This window comes from Sitophilus oryzae, unplaced genomic scaffold (genome assembly GCF_002938485.1).
Source record: "Sitophilus oryzae breed Bouriz unplaced genomic scaffold, Soryzae_2.0 scaffold_1436_pilon_pilon, whole genome shotgun sequence".
Lineage (NCBI taxonomy): Eukaryota > Metazoa > Arthropoda > Insecta > Coleoptera > Curculionidae > Sitophilus > Sitophilus oryzae.
The window spans coordinates 3,161,912-3,180,417 of NW_022146100.1; the positions used below are offsets into that span (position 1 = coordinate 3,161,912).

At 33.1% G+C, this 18,506-nt stretch overlaps 1 protein-coding gene across 3 annotated transcripts in view; it reads left to right on the forward strand.

Moving 5' to 3' along the window:
* The window catches only part of LOC115876446 (ankyrin-3), a 28,649-nt gene that overhangs the window by 6,859 nt on the left and 3,284 nt on the right, over nucleotides 1-18,506 (forward strand). For all 3 annotated transcript variants that reach the window (XM_030892221.1, XM_030892222.1, XM_030892223.1), the window contains 5 exons: nucleotides 5,399-5,511; nucleotides 5,568-5,719; nucleotides 7,949-8,189; nucleotides 10,606-10,938; nucleotides 16,819-16,922. In XM_030892221.1, coding sequence (XP_030748081.1) covers nucleotides 5,399-5,511; nucleotides 5,568-5,719; nucleotides 7,949-8,189; nucleotides 10,606-10,938; nucleotides 16,819-16,922 — 943 coding nt within the window. The remainder of the gene's footprint in view (nucleotides 1-5,398; nucleotides 5,512-5,567; nucleotides 5,720-7,948; nucleotides 8,190-10,605; nucleotides 10,939-16,818; nucleotides 16,923-18,506) is intronic.

Sequence of the window (18,506 nt, forward strand, 5' to 3'; positions counted from 1 at the left end):
TATTTAAAAAATGTAAAACTATGATGTAGGGTAGACGTGCGGTAGACTCAATAATTTGTTGTTTTATTTTACGTTGTGAATAAATGTTGGTAGTTATTAAAATTGTTAAAAATATATAATTCTAATAAAAATAGATAAGTTATAATAAGTATTTATTAACACAAACATCCGATACGCTACTGAAGCCAGTCAAATTAACGTATCTAAATTCTTTGACATCTAATCTTTGTCAAGTAATAAATAAAAGCTAAAATGCAAGAAAAATATGTATAATTTAGTTAATTTAAGTGAATTTCATAAATGATCGGTTTACTACACGTATGTATATTATATAGTCACTTACTAGCGAAAAGTTGTTCCATTATTTCACTCAATTTTTGCCGAGATCTACCGCACGCTACACAACCAACTATTTTAGAGTCTTTTTCGATAAATCGCGATAGTGTCACTGTTAATTTAAGTTCTGCTACAATTTCCATCTAGATTTACTACCTTTATACAACTATCAGTAGTAGAATAAATAATAAATAACATAAAATAAGCTCCGTAAAGACTGACAAATCCACAAAATTTCAAATCAAATTCAAATGTGTCAAATGAATCGTCAAACAGAACTGTCAAGGATCCCCACCCTAGAGAGCTTTTATGGTGGCTTTTCCGCCCACCATGCATGAATACATGGATAGCATTATGCTCCTTCCTTAGTCTTCTTATTCAAAGGTTTGAAGCAATATTTATATTTTTGATAATTGTTTTGACTACGCCTATGGTGTATCATCCTAATTAATTACGAAAAAAACGTATTAAAATGTTAACAAAAGGTACAAAACTAGTATCGACGTTTTCGATAAGAAAACGCCAAAAAGTTGGAGTGGACTGTTTATTTACCTATGAAAGGTAACTCCTGGCTCTTTCTTATAGCTGCTGCTTTTGCACTTGAAAGCTGAACAACTCATCACCATTGTAATAAAGTTTTTGTCATACGCTCCCAAAAACAGCTATTTTACGGACTCATTTCAGTCCGTAAAATGTTTCTTTTTCGGCCTAGGCCGTAAAGGTCGTCATGGCAACCTTTATGGACTAAAATGTCTAAATTCGTTATTTGGTTGTTTTATTTTGTCATTCGAAATTTGTCACAAAATCACATAAAATTATACATATATTTATAATTAAATTATTAAATACTAACAATATCAAAAGCTAAGTTATTTGTTTAAAGTAAGTACCTAGGTACCTATTTAAAAGAGGCTTTTAAATTAAAATATTCTTAAATTACAGTCACAAACAAGACATAATCATGTGGTACATTTTTTGGCCTAAGACAAGCATATTTTCTATACAACTCAACTGGATTGACAACGTTCCCTTCGTTCACCACCGGAAACACTCTTTTGATATTAGTTTTTGTATCCGCAAGGGTAACTAAAAGGCAGCTGTTGTCTCTTTTCTATGATGTCTTGCACTCGTAGAGAGTACAATTCTTCTCTTCTACATGCTCCACAAAGGCCAATGACAAGAGCTACCTAAAAATCAAATACAATGGAATAAGAAACCATCTATATATTTTAAAAATCATTATCGCAAACTTACCTTAGTAAGTAAATAAGTTTCATCACTAGCCGTGGCCAAAAATCACCGATCTCTTTTATGGACAAAACCTTAGACTTTTAGGCTCGTAACCAACCGAATTCCTCTTCAAAAAGCAATAAGTTTTGGAAATTTGTCAATATAAATATCTTCTTTAACACTTAACACTGCTCTCAGCATGGAATATTTCGACCAAATTGACGATGGTTTGAATGTTTGTGACTGTAATTTAAGAATATTTTAATTTAAAGCCTCTTTTAAATAGGTACCTAGGTACTTACTTTTCGTGGAAATAATTTAGCAATACATCTTCATTTACAACGAATACGCCATTTTTGTCTTTCCATTCATTAAAAACATCATATTCTTTCTGGTAAATGGCACGAGACTTCACAGGAAGTAAATCCAACACGATTTCTTTGGCCTTATTAGCAATATGTTCGGGATTTTGGAACATTTTAAAATTGTTGATGAATTTGTGTGATTTTGTGACAAATTTCGAATGACATCATAGATAAATGAAACAAGTTTAGATTGGAAAGTGCCCATAAGGACAATGTAAACACTATTTGGCGCTATTCTTGCAACGGTCGCGACCCAAAACTTTTGAAAATTTCGGAGCGGTTCGGCTTTTTCCGGAATTATATCGCCAAATATTGTTTATTCAAATTTATTATAATTTTCGTTTAATTTTATAAATAAAATACAGTGTGTTGCATACAAGAAACTTTATTTTATATAAGGACGCATGTATGAAATACCTATGAAACATTGGAAATCGATGTTATGCCACGATCCACGATGGTTTTTGCAGTTCACAGTTCACAGCACAGCTTTTTAAGTTTTTAATGCCACTTTTTCACAATTATCACCGGTTGGAGTAAATAAAACTTGAATTAAACTCACAAGATAGCAATAATTACTTTGAAAATGGACGCTATATAAACACTTTTCGGAATTTCTTTAATGAGAGCGGTTTAGATTTTGAAAGATTATTATGATTTTTGAAGATTCTGACTTTGACAAGAGAAAATAATTTCTGTTTTTGTTTGCCGTTGTTCTTAGCGACCGCTATAGCAGCGCCAGATCGCGTATAACGGTCGCGACCCAAAATAATTTCGCGACCTAAAATTTTTACGGGCTTTCCAATCTAAACTTGTTGCATTTATCTATGAATGACATGTCAAAATGCGATGAAATAAACAAACTCGTTACTAAGATATGAATTTATAAGCCAACTTTTTCAAACATTATAATTTCAAATATGGAAAATTTGCAAATATGCGTTCTAAAAAACTGTAAAAAGCGTATGACAAAAAATAGTGTATGTAACACGTACCTAAATTATGTTTTTTAGGACTCATCTACTATTTCGGACTCGGCTAACGCCTCGTCCGCAAACAGTAATGATTCGTCCTAAAAAACATCATTTTAGGTACTAGTTACATAAATAGCTATTATACAAAGTTTACTACACACAAACTATTAAAAATCGCTAAAATTGTCGCTGGTGTCCAAATGATGACTCATTGTTTGCCACCAAAACAAAAAAAAGGTCACAAATTCTGCTGCAGCCCGTATAGGGGCGTTACATGTCCTTATATTCTTTAGTCATTGGTGTCGGAGAATTGTGGTACTACTGATACTAATAACTGACAACGGAGTAATAAAATCAGAGTACCTAAATAAAATGAAATATCTCCTGCTCATCGTTCGGCGCATGAACGTGAAGGGCGCATGGCATGGATCGCGTTCGGCGTTGAGGGCGTAACTTACAGGTTGTCAATGTTGCCAAATTACACACAATAAATTCGATCATGTGTAAATGTGTAAATTACGTAGATACTATAGATTAGTAGTAGATTTGTACTAAACAGTAGTAGAGCAGCAGAAAATATATAAAAGTAAAGTACTAAAGTAGCAACTTCGGCAGCCCTGGGCATGACTCGAATTTTTGACAGCTGTCAAAATGGCGGCATTTTTGAGGTTTTTGGTTTTTTAAAATTCTATTTATGAATGGATCGGGCTGAAATTATATAATATAGGTTCCAACTGGACGCCGTTTTTTCTCGATCATACGGTATATTGTGGGTATATACATATGAAAAAAATTATATGGGCGGCCATATTGAAAAAATGACAGTTTAATGACATGTCAAAATTTCAAAGTCAACCGATTTTCATAAAAATTGATATATAGGATGGCCATGGGCTAAAATGAAAGAAACAAATTTTGAGCTGTCAAATTTGACAGCTGTAAAAAAAATTTCAAAGTTGTCCGATTTTGATAAAAACCGATATATAGGATGGCCATGGGCTAAAATGAAAGAAAAAAATTTTGAGCTGTCAAATTTGACAGCTGTCAAAAAATTTTCAAAGTTGTCCGATTTTGATAAAAATTAATATATAGGACGGCCATGGGCTAAAATGAAAGAAAAAAATTTTGAACTGTCAAATTTGGCAGCTGTCAAATTTTTTTTAAATTTATCCGATTTTGATAAAAATCGATATATTGGATGCCCCCTACCCCATAGTCGGTTTTCATTTTATTTCTTTCACATTTGAACTGTCAAAATTTGACAACTGTCGTTTTTTTAAGTTCTCCTTTTTTAATGAAAATCGATATACATATTATTAGGATGCCCATAGAAAGTTATTTAAGAAAAAAATTGAGTTTAAGTGTGTGGCACTGAGAAACCAGCATAACTAAAAAGTAGAAAATAAATTTTATAAAAAAAACTTTTAAAAACAAGTTGTTTAAATACACTAAAAAGAATATAATAAACTTTTTCTTTAGAACTTTTATTATGAACTTATAACGTCATTACACAATTTTAATATTATATAAAAGCTTGTCGCGAGATTTCTCTACATCGATAATCAAGTAAATTAACTAAAACCTGTGTCTACCCTGTCTCATTTTCAAAGTTTGTGTTATGATAGACCACTAGACCAGGAATTACAAGATAAAGTTGTCGTACCATATTTTTATGAGTGCAACTGGACACTCAAATCTCGCGACAAGCTTTTATATAATATTAAAATTGTGTAATGACGTTATAAGTTCATAATAAAAGTTTTAAAGAAAAAGTTTATTCTATTCTTTTTAGTGTATTTAAATAAAAGCTTGTTTTTAAAAAAGTTTTTTTTATAAAATTTATTTATATTGTGTTAAAATTATTTTTAAATTCCAGTAAAAATAGTTTATTGGAATTAGATTTGTGGGTCTGGAAACGTTCTATCCTATTTTAATCTTTCTATAATTAATATTAATTTTTGACAAGTTTTATGTCAATTTTTAGTAAATAACGTCTAGAGATTGACCCCGTCAAAATTATCATGGATTGTCATTTCCCAGCCGTTTTTAACGAAAAATTTTTCCACTTTCTTAATTTCCACAAAACTCTAATAAAATAACGACTCAGGGTGCAGCCACACTATCCTAAAAACGGCGTAACGGCGTAACGACCTTGAATCGATTTCCAGTAATTCTATTGGCTGAAATATTTGACAGATGAATTTGACAGATAAAATTTCTGACAGATGAATGTTTCAGCCAATAGAATTACTGGAAATCTATTCAAGGTCATTACGCCGTTACGCCGATACGCCGTTTTTAGGATAGTGTGGCTGCACCCTCACTCAATTGACATCCAAAGAGCAACAAAGCATCATAATTGTATGAAATCTATTGGAGGTCTTTTAAGAGCTACGCAAACAATTTGCGTGGATTTTGTTGCATGAGTGATATTGAGCTTGTATACATTGTGTATATGGTGAGATTTTTCCATTATTTATGTCTTTTCTTTAGTCACGATGAATGTGTTGATCTACTTCTCAAACACGGTGCCAAGATCGACGTGGAGGCGCGAATGTGTTGGCCTGGACCCCACAGCAGCAACTGCGAAGAAAGAGGAAAATATGGTAAGAGTCCCCGATTCCTACAAATCACTATAAAAAGTTTGACTTCCTTTTTCAAGCACAAACTATACAGCAAGAAGAAACGTGCATCGAAAGGGACAACAGAGATACAAGACCTTTGAGCAAACTGCAGTCGGCGATATACTATGCATTGGACGGTGATCAAGTCAACATTTTAGTGATGCTGATACAAAAAAGTGAAGATCCCTGGGTAAGTTTCAAGAAGCGTAAATTGACAGATATTACATTTAAATATTTTCTGTTCTTTTTCATTATCACCTCCATCTCACTCCTATGTTTATGTTTTCGTTTTAATCATTTTGATATATTTTTATATGTTTTTTTCCTTATTTAAACTGTATAAAAATTGACAACATTAACATATAATTTAAGTGATGATATGGACTAGTAGTGGGAACTATCGAATGAATACTATCGAAACATTCGATAGTTGCAATTCATTCGAATAATTCGATAGTTAGTAAGAAAACATTCGTTGAAAACTATTCGAATAAAAATTATCGAATAGATCCGTCATCTGCCTTGGAATATTGTATTCTAGTAATTCGGCAGCAAAAACCATTCATTTATAAAATTCATTCATTTATGAAATTCATTTATTCGTCAGGATCGATTATAATAAAATATTAACTGAATTTTAGTTGTCGCCCGGCGACGTAGGTTTCTTTCCGAGAAACCCGACAGCGGTCGGTGGCAATGCTATGAAAGAAGCCGGCATCTTTGATTTTTTGCGGAGTCAGATATAGATAAGGACACATTATTTTTTATTGAGGTACTAGTATTTACACAGAAAATACATTATGAAAGGCGCTGTTGCCATATTTTGGTATTAGTTGATATTAGCAAAGAATATTATTGTTTGGCTTTAGTTAATTAGGGATAGTATGTCTATATATTCTGCATTTTTTTTTATTAATATTCTGTTGTTACACTGCAATAATACTTGTTATTTTAGATGTAGGAAAATTATTTTTAATGTTTTTAAGCAAAGACTGGTTTAATAAATAATAATGACAGTAATAATTTGTTATACCTATTAACAACAAAATTTAAAATCATTTAATATAAATATAAGTAGTAGCAAAATATAAACAACAAATTAGATGTCAAAATTATTTATATTAGATCCTATTTAAAAATAATATAGTCTCTAAATTTTTTGGCAACGTTGGTTTATTAAATAATAATAATTACAGAACTAATTTGTTATATTAACAACAAATTTTAAAATCATGAAATATAAACATTTATTAATTTTCTAAGCATGCAGTGTAATGGAAGGAAAATATAAATAAAAATTAGAAATCAAAATTATTTATATTAGGTGCTTTATATTACTATTTAAAAATTATATTTACTTTTACTGGCATTTACTTTAAAAAATAAATGAAATATTTCTTCGCAAAAACTACATGTAAGAGAATTAGCATAAACAAAATACAAACATCGTTAACTTTTTTTTTAAATTGGCACGTGTAAAACTTTCATTTTAATTTTCTCACCCCATAGTTTGAGTTCGATAACCATTTACTTAACCACATTACTTTAATATGATTATTAAGTTCAACTAATTCATATTATTAAAACATCTAAAATACAAATATGTACTTTTAAAATTAATTTAAGTTCATCTCATCTCTCTTAAAAATTGCTACTTCTCAAAATTTCCCATTAAAAAATAGACCATATACCATATAAAATTAAATAATTGAAAGATCGGACTACGGAAAACCACACAACTTTTCGGAAAAATTTTGACCACCTGCACATGCACACAATCGTCAATAAATAAAATTAAAAAATAACTACTATTTTAGTATTTTAACTATTTTAGTAAACGCAAAAATAGCACAGTATTTATACGGTGAAGTTATAAAAATTTGGAAGAACTAATAATGCACTGACGCATACAAAAATCAAACGAATACTAAATTTCATTTATCAAAAGCATTCGATAGTCGTGGCTCAACGATAACCATTTAGTCGCACGGCGAGGTTGTCACATATGCTTTAGTATACAAATGAATGAATGATTTTATTCGAATAAAACCATTCGATAGTTGAAATCATTCATTCATTAACCATTCGATAGTCTAATTCATTCGATAGTTCCCATCGCTAATATGGACAGCTACAACTTTCACTGCCGTTACGCTGGCGCTGGCACTGCTTTTCCTACGAGGGTATGGACTTACCCTCAGTGGCTTCTTCTGTACAAATTTGTCTAACCAACAAAAGATACTTCGTAACGGGGATAAATGTGGTCGTCTGGGGCCAAAAAAATAAGAAGAATGAAGAAAAAAATATCGTCTAAAATTAAATTACTAAATCTAACAAAAATAAAGAGATAATAATTATCTCTTTATTGCACTATGTATTTTAGTAATTATTACTAATATATACATTGTGTTTCCCTTAGAATTCAATGTTCAGAGGAAAGAAACCCTTATTATTACACGCTGCATGCGAACGTAGAGCATGGAGCTGTACCAGATTTCTCACCAATGTCAGGTCAGAAGAAATACACATTCTGAAAGATGAGTATTATCCCATCCATTACGCCGCTTCCAATGACCTAAAGTTTTTAGAACTTCTAATATCGGCTGGGGCTAACACTACCGTACGAACCACAACTCAGCAAATGACATTATTACACGTCGGTAAGTACTTATCGATACCATAGATACGTAGAGCTAAATATTGAAATGTTAAAATATATACATATATATATGTGAATATTAAAATTAAATCCTACTTCAAACAATTTAATTAATCTTATTTATTGTAATAAACACTTTGATGTCCTTAAGATTATACATAATTTAAATTAAGATGAAATGTTAATCTTCTGATTTCTGCCGATAGAGGGCTGCGGTCGGAATTTTTTGAAATCAACTGAAATGCACCAAGCTTATACATAATATGTATATCCCTTGTTTATATATTCTTAAAGTTGCTTAACCGACTAGACAAAATGTGCTGCCAACTGGAAGACAAATCGTGAACCTTTCGGGGCGGAGTCAAAAATATCGATTATTTTCGTTATTTTCCTCAGAGTAATGTAATAATATAGCCCGGGTTTCTGCGAACTTTAATAGTGATCAACTGATTAAGAAATTTAAACGAAACTTGTATTTTATTGTAAATTATGGATTATTTTTGCCTGTTATTTTAAGAATTCTAAACCGTATTAACAAAGAAGTTATTATTTCGATATGTTGGTACATTATATATAATTTATGATAATGCTAATTGCTGTTAATTAATATTTAAAAAAAAGTTACATACCTATTTTAATTTGATTTAATGCAGGTTTATAAAAGAATCATTTCATTCTTAGATTATTTTATTCTAAATTGAGTGCTTTACGAATTTTACGATATTTTTTTTTTGAAAACATAAAACTTTTTACATTTTTGATGCCAACTAATTGGTATGGTATTATTGGTATGGAAATTAGCCAAGAATGAAAAGAATTGTCTATAACTTGTAATTTTTCGAAAAAAAAACATATTATACCTACCTATATCGCTGAAAAGCTTAAAAAATGGCGCTTTTTATGAAGTCATGGCCAACTATGGTTTCGATTTAAAAAAAAAACATATGTTTGTGTCATATGTCAAAAATAACAGGCTTTAGAAAAAAAAACAGAAAACACAAACTCATTAGGTATGTGATTATCTACAACTTCATCTGAAAACTTTTTGTCTAAAATACCGCATGATCAAATAAAAACGGCGTCAGCGATGGCTATGAAATGACGATCGATATTTCCCATATAATTTTACATATAAAATGACAGCGATCTTCATTTCATAGCCATCGTTGACGCCGTTTTTATTCGATCATACGGTAGATTATAATGGAATTAGAGACAAGTTTTAAAATAGCCAAAATTTGTTTTTTTTTTCGAAATATCTAATAAGCCTTGAACTTCTCCGAAAAATCCGTAAGGAGCATATTAATGACCCCACGAAACTGCAATTCTTTCCCCATTTAACCGACTCTCTATCTCCAGTAGTTTCCGAGATACCCAAAGAGAACATCGTAGGAAACTCACCCTGTATAGTATTTAGAAACTAACTATTATTATGTATTATTTGACTAGATTAATTTGATTAATAAGACTCGATTAATTTAATTTGAAATAAATTTGATCAGATTTTTTTCTTCGTATATTCTGCTACCAGAAAATCAAAATTATATGATAACGCACTTTTCAACGAAGTTGAAGGAAGATATGTATCTATCACAATACTTAATAGAATTACTAAAATTAGAAGAAAAAAAAAAGAAAATATACCCAAATACCTTCACCTACTACTCATCTACAAAATAAACGAATACAATCTCTTATAAAAACACTACACAACTACTTCTTGTATTCTACACTGAAAAAATTATCAAACTTACTAATTAATCAAACAAAAAGAAAAAATAACCAAATTATCCCTTCACCTACTACTTAACTACAAAATAAACTATAAAAACACTACTACTAAAGTATTTCTGGTATTCTACACTAAACATTATAATTAAACTTAATAAAATTAATCTTATTTTACACTACAACTACTACAACTACAAAGAAATAAGAACATTTTTTTAAAACTAGAAGAAACAGAACTTCGATACGTGCGACCAGTATAATAGATCAAGCGGACAAAGAATATAAAATACTTTAAAAATGTGCATTCAGAAAGAAAAAATATCTCGAAAATTATCTAAACAAACATTTTTTTTTTCTTATCATTGAAAAACATCGGCCTCGGCTTTGCGGAATTTGTCGGGTATTTACAATGGTCGAATTGTATAATTACCAGCTTTTATAGCATATCTAATAGACAAAAAGTATCTGGTCGATTAGTAACCAATTGGCACAGTCCGAAAATTATCGATTTTTATTTTCTCTGTTTTTATTGGTCGCTTCAAAATTCAGAGTAACAAAAAATATTTTTCTGTAGTAAAAGACCGTGAAATACGCCCCGCCATCTGGTGCTTTACATCCATAAACGTCTTAGGTTGAGCTACTTTAAAAATTCATATACAAGGGTATAACCAACATATTTCTTGCAGTTTTATTAGTGGCGCACAAATCCGCCGAAGACACAATAGCCACCGTCCGACTCTTGCTGGAACATGGCTGCAAGGAACTCATCAATACTCCAGATAGTTTAGGAAACACGCCCTTGCACGCTTTGATAGTCCGCTACGCGCTAGAAGAAGCACAATACGGTTACGACAAATGGAACAAGTGGGATATACTGCATTTGGTGCGGTATCTCATCCAGGCCGGTGCCAGACAGTCGATAAATCACACAGGGAACTCGGCGGTTGCCTGTGTTCTTAGGCACGTGCGAGATTGGGACGTTTGTTATGAGCTACTGAACATGTTGCTGCAGGAAGGGGGTAAGTAATGATGGCAGATATGGCATACAATTAACCAGACCTTAGAAGACTATGGAAGGAGTTGTAATACTATTTTTATATTCATGTATTAATGGTGGTTTATGGTGGGTTCATACTTCGAGTATTAGCTCTAACCTTACCCTTAACATTCTTCTTCTTACGACGCCGTCTCCTTTCGAAGGTTGGCGATCCAAATAGCTAACGTCATTCTAGATACAGCCATACGAAATATGTCGATTGATGAGCAACCAAACCATCTACGAATGTCCTTTAGCCAGGAATTCTGGCGTCTGCCGATAGATCTTTTGCCCTGGACTTTGCCTTCAATTATTAATCTGAGAAGTTCATACTTTTTACCCCTCATTATGTGGCCTATGTAGCATGTTTTTCTTTCTTTGATGGTAACCATGAGTTCTTTCTGTTTTCTCATTCGATTAAGAACCTCCACATTTGAAACTCTTTGGACCCATGATATTCTTAATATACGGCGGTAAATATACATTTCGAAGGCATCTATTTTTTTTTCTAACGATATGTCAAGAGTCCAACTCTCACACCCGTACAGGAGAACTGAAAAAATGTAGCATCTGACTATGCGTACCCGTAGCTCCAAACTCAAATCTGACCTTGTGAAAAATTGTCTCATATTTATAAATGTTTTTCTAGCCTGTTCTATGCGGCTTCTAATTTCTTTCTTCGGGTCGCATTGATCATTTACAATACACCCCAAATACTTGTATGAAGACACTTGCTCTACTGGGTCACCGTTGATATCCAGGTGAATCTGCACAGGTGTTTTGGTGAATGCAAGAACCTTCGTTTTTGTGGTATTTATGAGGAGACCGCAGTTTTCACTATGCCGAACTAATTCATTCATTAGCCTCTGCAAATCTTGTTCATTCTCGGCCAGCACAGCTGTATCGTCGGCATACCTGATATTATTGATCACTTTCCCGTTAATCTTAATTCCACATTCGATTCCTTCTAGAGCTTCTTTGAAGATAGCCTCTGAATATATATTAAATAAGAGCGGTGACAGCACACAGCCTTGTCTTACACCTCGTTTAATCGTGATTTCTTCTGACGATGTTCCTTCAATTTTAACCACTGCGTTTTGCTGCCAGTAGAGATTTGTAATAAATCGAATTTCTTCTCTATCTATTCCGGTTGTTTTGAGGACTTCTATAAGTTTTTGATGGTTAACGCAGTCAAAGGCTTTTCTATAATCTATAAAACAAGCGATTACATTGACATTCATGTCTCTGCAACGTTGAGTGATAACGTTTAATCCGAATAACGCCTCACGAGTACCTAGGCCACTGCGAAATCCAAATTGAGTTTCGTCTAGTTGGTATTCGCATCTTTTATAAATTCTGGTGTGAATTATTCTGAGTAATATTTTGAGGACATGGGACATCAGACTTATCATGCGGTATTCATCGCAGTTCGAAGCGTGGGTTTTCTTTGGAAGGGTAATAAATGTCGAGCGTAGCCAATCCGTTGGGATAGTCCCTGTATGGTAGATTGTATTGAATATGAATACCAGCAGTTGCAACCCCCTTCCGTCCTGTTCAGCCATCAGTTTTATAACTTCGGCATGAATATTGTCTGGGCCAGTTGCTTTTCCGTCTTTTTGGGATCTTATTGCGTGAATTACTTTCATCCGCTTTCGGTGGAGTGTTCGGTCTGCTATCATTAAATAGTTCTTCTACGTATTCCTTCCATCGTTGTAGTTTATTCCAAATTCCAAACCCTTAACATTAACCCTAAGAAATTAACCTTGAGAAAGGAAATGCCGTTCATACTTCTTCTACTTGCCTTAGCCAAATAATCGATATTCTCGTAAGCGCTTGCGCTCATTTAAAACATATGTTTTGAACTAACCTAAATTCACAATTATTTTTAAAATTCCTAATACTAGAGGAACTAATTTTTACATTAATAATTTCTAGATCAAAAAATACATTATTTATTAACATTTATAAACCGTCATATTCAACATGTCGGCATTATTTCGAGAATTTTTAAAACCTCTAGTTTTGAGCATGCGCGATTCAGTTTTGAATTAGCATTAGCCCTAAGAATAGAAAATATCCCAACCTGTTAGGACTAAGGCTAATGTTAGGATCGATACAACGGAAGCATGAACGCTAGCGTTCCTTAACGTTGAATCATATTCTTAGGGTTAGGGCTAATGTTAGTGTTAAGGCTAAGGTCAGAAGCATAAACCCATAATTTACGCAAACTGGTTTGCGCAAGCTAAATTGTACTAAATTTGCAACTAACTACTTTGTACTAAATTTATAACCAAATATATGTTTTGACAAGACTTTGACAGTTAAAACAACAAATTACAACAGTTTATATATTGATTATTATATGACTTGAAACACCACGGCACTGGAATTAAGTTTTTTTGTGACCTTGAGCAGATTAGTTCACATGGTAGCGACCGATGAATCACTCCCAAACATTCGTGGCGTTTACTATATCCCTGTATTCATGCATGGTAGACGGATGTGGGGGTCTAGGTTGGGGATCCTTGACAGTTCTGATTGACGATTCATTTGACACATTTTAATTTGATTTGAAACTTTGCGGATTGTCGTCTGACTTTACGAGCCTACTTATTTATTTTATTCTTATTTATTCTACAACTGGTAGTTGTTTAGAGCTAGTAAATCTAGAACGAAACTTTTTTGTGGTAGAAAGTGTAAAATACACACACCGAAAAAATCTAGGGATATCATTTTATTAAAGTTAAAAATAAATGTTTTGAATAAACAACCACATATTCGTAGGCCGATTCTTTCTACTTCGATTGAAACGAAGTAGTCACACTAGTTATTTCTAAATTTGGGATATTTGCAAAAGTGTCTGTGCATTTTTTGTCAAATGTATAAAAAGCACCTAGCATCAATTGTTCGAATTTAACCTGTACTGGCTATGTTTTTATGATAACTGGCCAGAATTCAATCAAATAACTCTGTTTAGTATTAAATGACATTATGGAGCGTAGACATCTTAACAGAGACGAAATGCTAAGGGCCATGGGTATGCTCGAAGCTGGAATGCGCCAAATCGACGTAGCTAGAGCATTAAATACAACGCAAAGTGTAATATCGCGATTAAGTGCACGCTACCGTGAAAGTGGCGATGTTGCTGAAAGGCACACAGGGCGACATCGCATTACTACCCCTCAGCAAGATCATTTTTACAATTAAATGCTCGACGCCGACCGACTCTTACAGCACCAGAGCTTAGTTTAATTCTCCAGGAAACACATAATGTAACCGTTAATCCTGACACTGTTCGCAATAGATTAAGAGAGGTCAACTTAAGAAGCAGACGCCTCTGGAGAGCTCAACCCTTAACGAGAGGAAATCGAGAGGTACGATATTTGTGGGCTCAAGATCATGTTCAGTGGCCGAATGAACAATGGGCCAGTGATCTCTTCACGGATGAGTCACGCTTTGGAATTCATCTGGATTCGAGAAGGCTTAGGGTATGGAGAGAACCGGGAAATCTTATTCGGTTGGATCATGTTCAAGTGCACCCTTATCAAGATGGAACAGTTATGGTCTGGGGAGTAGTCCAGTTAGGCCGAAAAACCGATCTCGTTTTTCTTGAAAGGTTTCTAACAGGAATCACATATCGTGATTTAATTCTTGAGCCTGTCGTGTTACCATATGCCAATGATTTTGGGAGAAACTTCATTCTCATGCATGACAATGCACGGCCTCATACAGCCAGAGTGGTAACTGAGTTTATCAATGCTCTTCAATTAAACATCTTACCCTGACCGGCACAATCTCCTGACCTCAACCCCATCGAGCACGTATGGGACGCGGTCCAAAGAAGAATTTTGAGAATGGGTATGCCTCGTGAAACTCGTAGGGATCTGGTTCGGGCCTTGAATGCAGCGTGGCAGGCTGTACCTCAAGAAGAGATCGACAACCTGATCTGGAGCATGGAGGGACGATGTAGGGCTGTAATGAACAGTAGAGGAGGCCATACCCTTTATTAAGTAAAAATGGTTTTATCTTTTTTTTAATTCACAGTTTAGAATAAAAAAAAATGTGTGTATTTTTTTGAGTTCAATAAAAATCAAGGTAAATTTGAAAAATTCGGTAAATTTCGCATTTTTATTTCCAATACGTCCTGTAAACTATTTGTTTTAATTTTATTATATCAGAAATGCAAATAATAAAATTACTGACGATGGCTGGATAAAATTGTAATATCCCTAGACTTTTCCGGTGTGTGTAGTTGGTTGTGTAGCGTGCGGTAGTTCTCGGTTAAAAATCGAGATAAGTAATGGAATAACTTTTAGCTACTAAGTGACTATATTGTTATATTTTTCCTCGGTTCCGTGTGGATAGAAAGTCACAATTTATTTAAACACAATTTATTTTCACACTAAGTAACAAACAATAACGATTAAAAGATTTAAAGAACTATATACAAACTATTTATCTAGAACACGGTATTTGCAAAGCTGGCCCCTGGTGCATTGAGAAATCTGGTAGAAATAGCAGTCTACAGTTTTCTCTCCCGATCTCAGCTTTGGTAGCAACAAACGGGGATCTCGATTCCCGTAAATCTAAATAAGATTTCAATCATGTTCCGGATTGTACGCCAACCCAAACCATCGAGTCCCCACGCCAGCTTCGGAATGGCTAATCGTGTAATGTTGTTGTTTAGCAGGACTTCTCTCAGTTCAATCAGGGTCTTCCATAGATTGAGATAATTCGGCTTACTCGGCGACCATTCCTTGGTGACCAGGTAGAAGATGTGTCTTGCTTGACCATGTGTATTGTCGGTTAGCCTCAAGACGCTTCCAACCTCTGGATGTTTGTATTATTATTAGTTTTTTATTAAAATTATATATTTTTATAACAATTTTAATAACCACCAATTTTTATTGACAACGTAAAATAAAACAAAAATTATTGAGTCTACCCTACATCATATTTTTACACGTTTTGAATAAAATTAGAACGGCACTGATAAACCGGAATTAAGTCGGCCATTTTTGGTCCCCATCGCACTCGACGAAGTTTTTTGATATGCTCCTTCCTTAAAATTTTAATTCAAAGGTAAACCTCTTTTTTTGTTTACACATTGAATTAGTTTGTGCCATTTGGTGTCTGACGCTAAAAAAAGATACGGATCAAGGGAATCAACATTTATTGGGTATTTTCCATTGACCTAGAACTATGAAATTTGGCAAATAATACCGTCTTATACCATGATACAAAGAAAACAAGGTATGATGGATGGCGACTCTAATTTCATTCAGTTTGCGCATATCACCTGTGACATCAGTACGCCATACAAAAATATCCATATTGTTCAATTACCACCAATAAAAAAGACCGCTAATAGGGAAGAATTAGGACATAACCTCAAAAGTTATGTCAAATCATTAAGCTTGATATTTGAAAAGTCATTTTCACATTTTTATTATGTGTCATCAGTTTGACGCTATGAAATTGGCGCGCGGAGCCGATATCACCTGTGACGTAGCAACCGACCTGCGCAATATCATACCTTCTTTTCTTTGTATCATCGTAAACTACCAAGTATAGAGAAAAATCTGAAAACTATACATTCGTAATGAAATCAAAAAATATAGTCTGTCCCCGCCGATTTTCTGCCTTTACAAGAGAAAACATTTTTTATTTTGATAAAAAATGCGTTCTTCATAAAAAATTGAGCTTGTTCTTCTAAAAATGTCTTGTAAAAACATTATGTCAGGACATGAATTAGAGTGAGATACATAGTTATATATCTTAGATTACTTATGACACTATTTCCTTTTTTTTTTTCTCTAAAAAATATTGACACAAGGTAATGATTTTTTTTTATTTTATATAGGTAATCCTAACGAAGTCGGCCGTGATGGATCAGTTCCATTGATGGTTTGTTTGGTACCTTTAATAAATAAAGACCCTCTTCACCATTTTACCCATAACATGAAGGTAATCCTTTACAAATTTTTCTTTATATTTTTCAGTAATTGATCCATAATTAAGAAAAATCTAAAATAATATCTAAGAATAAGTAATTTTTTTTTTTGTTTCGTTTCTTTGACCTGTATACTATATATTTTTTTGTTTTCACTCTTGGCTTTAGGTCGCCAAACCAAACGACCTAAACCCAAGAGTGAAAACAAAAAAAAAAAGAATAAGTAATAATACATTAATTTATGCATAAAATGCTCACAAAATTTTATTTCAATACAAACTGTCATCTTCGCCCCCATGTATAGGAGATTATATCGTCGGTGAAATGTGATAAACCACTAAACTCCATTATCCCTAATTTTACAGGAGAGCAAAAAAACGGTACAAAAATATATGTACACATGTAGGAAGTATTTTCATGCGTTAATATGATACAGAGATAAGAATTTTATTTGCTGGGGAACAATAACACTCAATATTTCGTGTTACATAATTTTTTTCAGACACAATATGGAGATAGCAGATATTCGTCTTGCAGAAATAAGAAATAAAAATATACTTCTGGAGATAGCAACCTTTATTGTTTGAAATTTTGAAAATGGAATTGAATATTACCCAAACAGATTTAGAAATAACGAATTAAATTTAAAAAATATGATATTCATAACCATATGTTTAGAATATGGTCGGTCTAGAAGCAAAACATACAAGTCAAAAAACGAATAAATTTTTAATGCATTTTTAAAGAACTGAAGACGCAGCATTTTGGACTTAATGAATATGAAAATAATTTAAAAATTAAACTTATAATTCTTAGAAGATATGGTAGAATCAATCCTTCCATGCTTATCCTAATTTTTATACAACGGTAGTAGACCGAGCTTGAAAAACAGTGCGTATTCTATTAAATTGTTATTACTTTTCTCCTTATTTTTTAAATTTTTATAAAAATTATGTATCATTTACGTGGAAAAACGTTGAAAAAAAAACAATTGATTAGGTATTATGGAAATGCTTGTACAACTAAGTAATGTTATTTAAACTATTTATAACACGCCGATGAATTGCTCGTATATAGAGAATTTCGTTTTTCCCCTTACCCTTTACTGATACCCCGTATTTACAGAACGGTTAGGTTAGGTTAGATTATGTTGCCACCCGGGCCTCTTTGGCCTAGTGCGACCCTGGATCGACGTACTGTACTAAAGAAACATACGAGTAAGAATTCATGTGTTTGCTTTAGCGTGATCGTAACGGAAATTATGGAGATAGCAGCATTTCGGTGGCTATTTCAGATCACTGGGTTTGAATAGAGTATTTTTTTCTCTTATTTATAGAGTATTTTTTTCTCTTTCTAATGGTATAAAGACCATACCATAACCTGGTATACTGATGCTTCCAAATCAATACGGAAACAGGGATCGGAGTGTTTGGGCCGAGAGCTAATTACTCCGAACCATTGGGCACTTACCCTAGTATCCTACAGGCAGAAATCTACGCTATCGAGAGATGCGTACAACTTATCTTAGATAGGAACTATCGGAAACAAGAAATAGCCATCTTGTCTGATAGTCAAGCAGCGTTAAAGGCGATCAACTC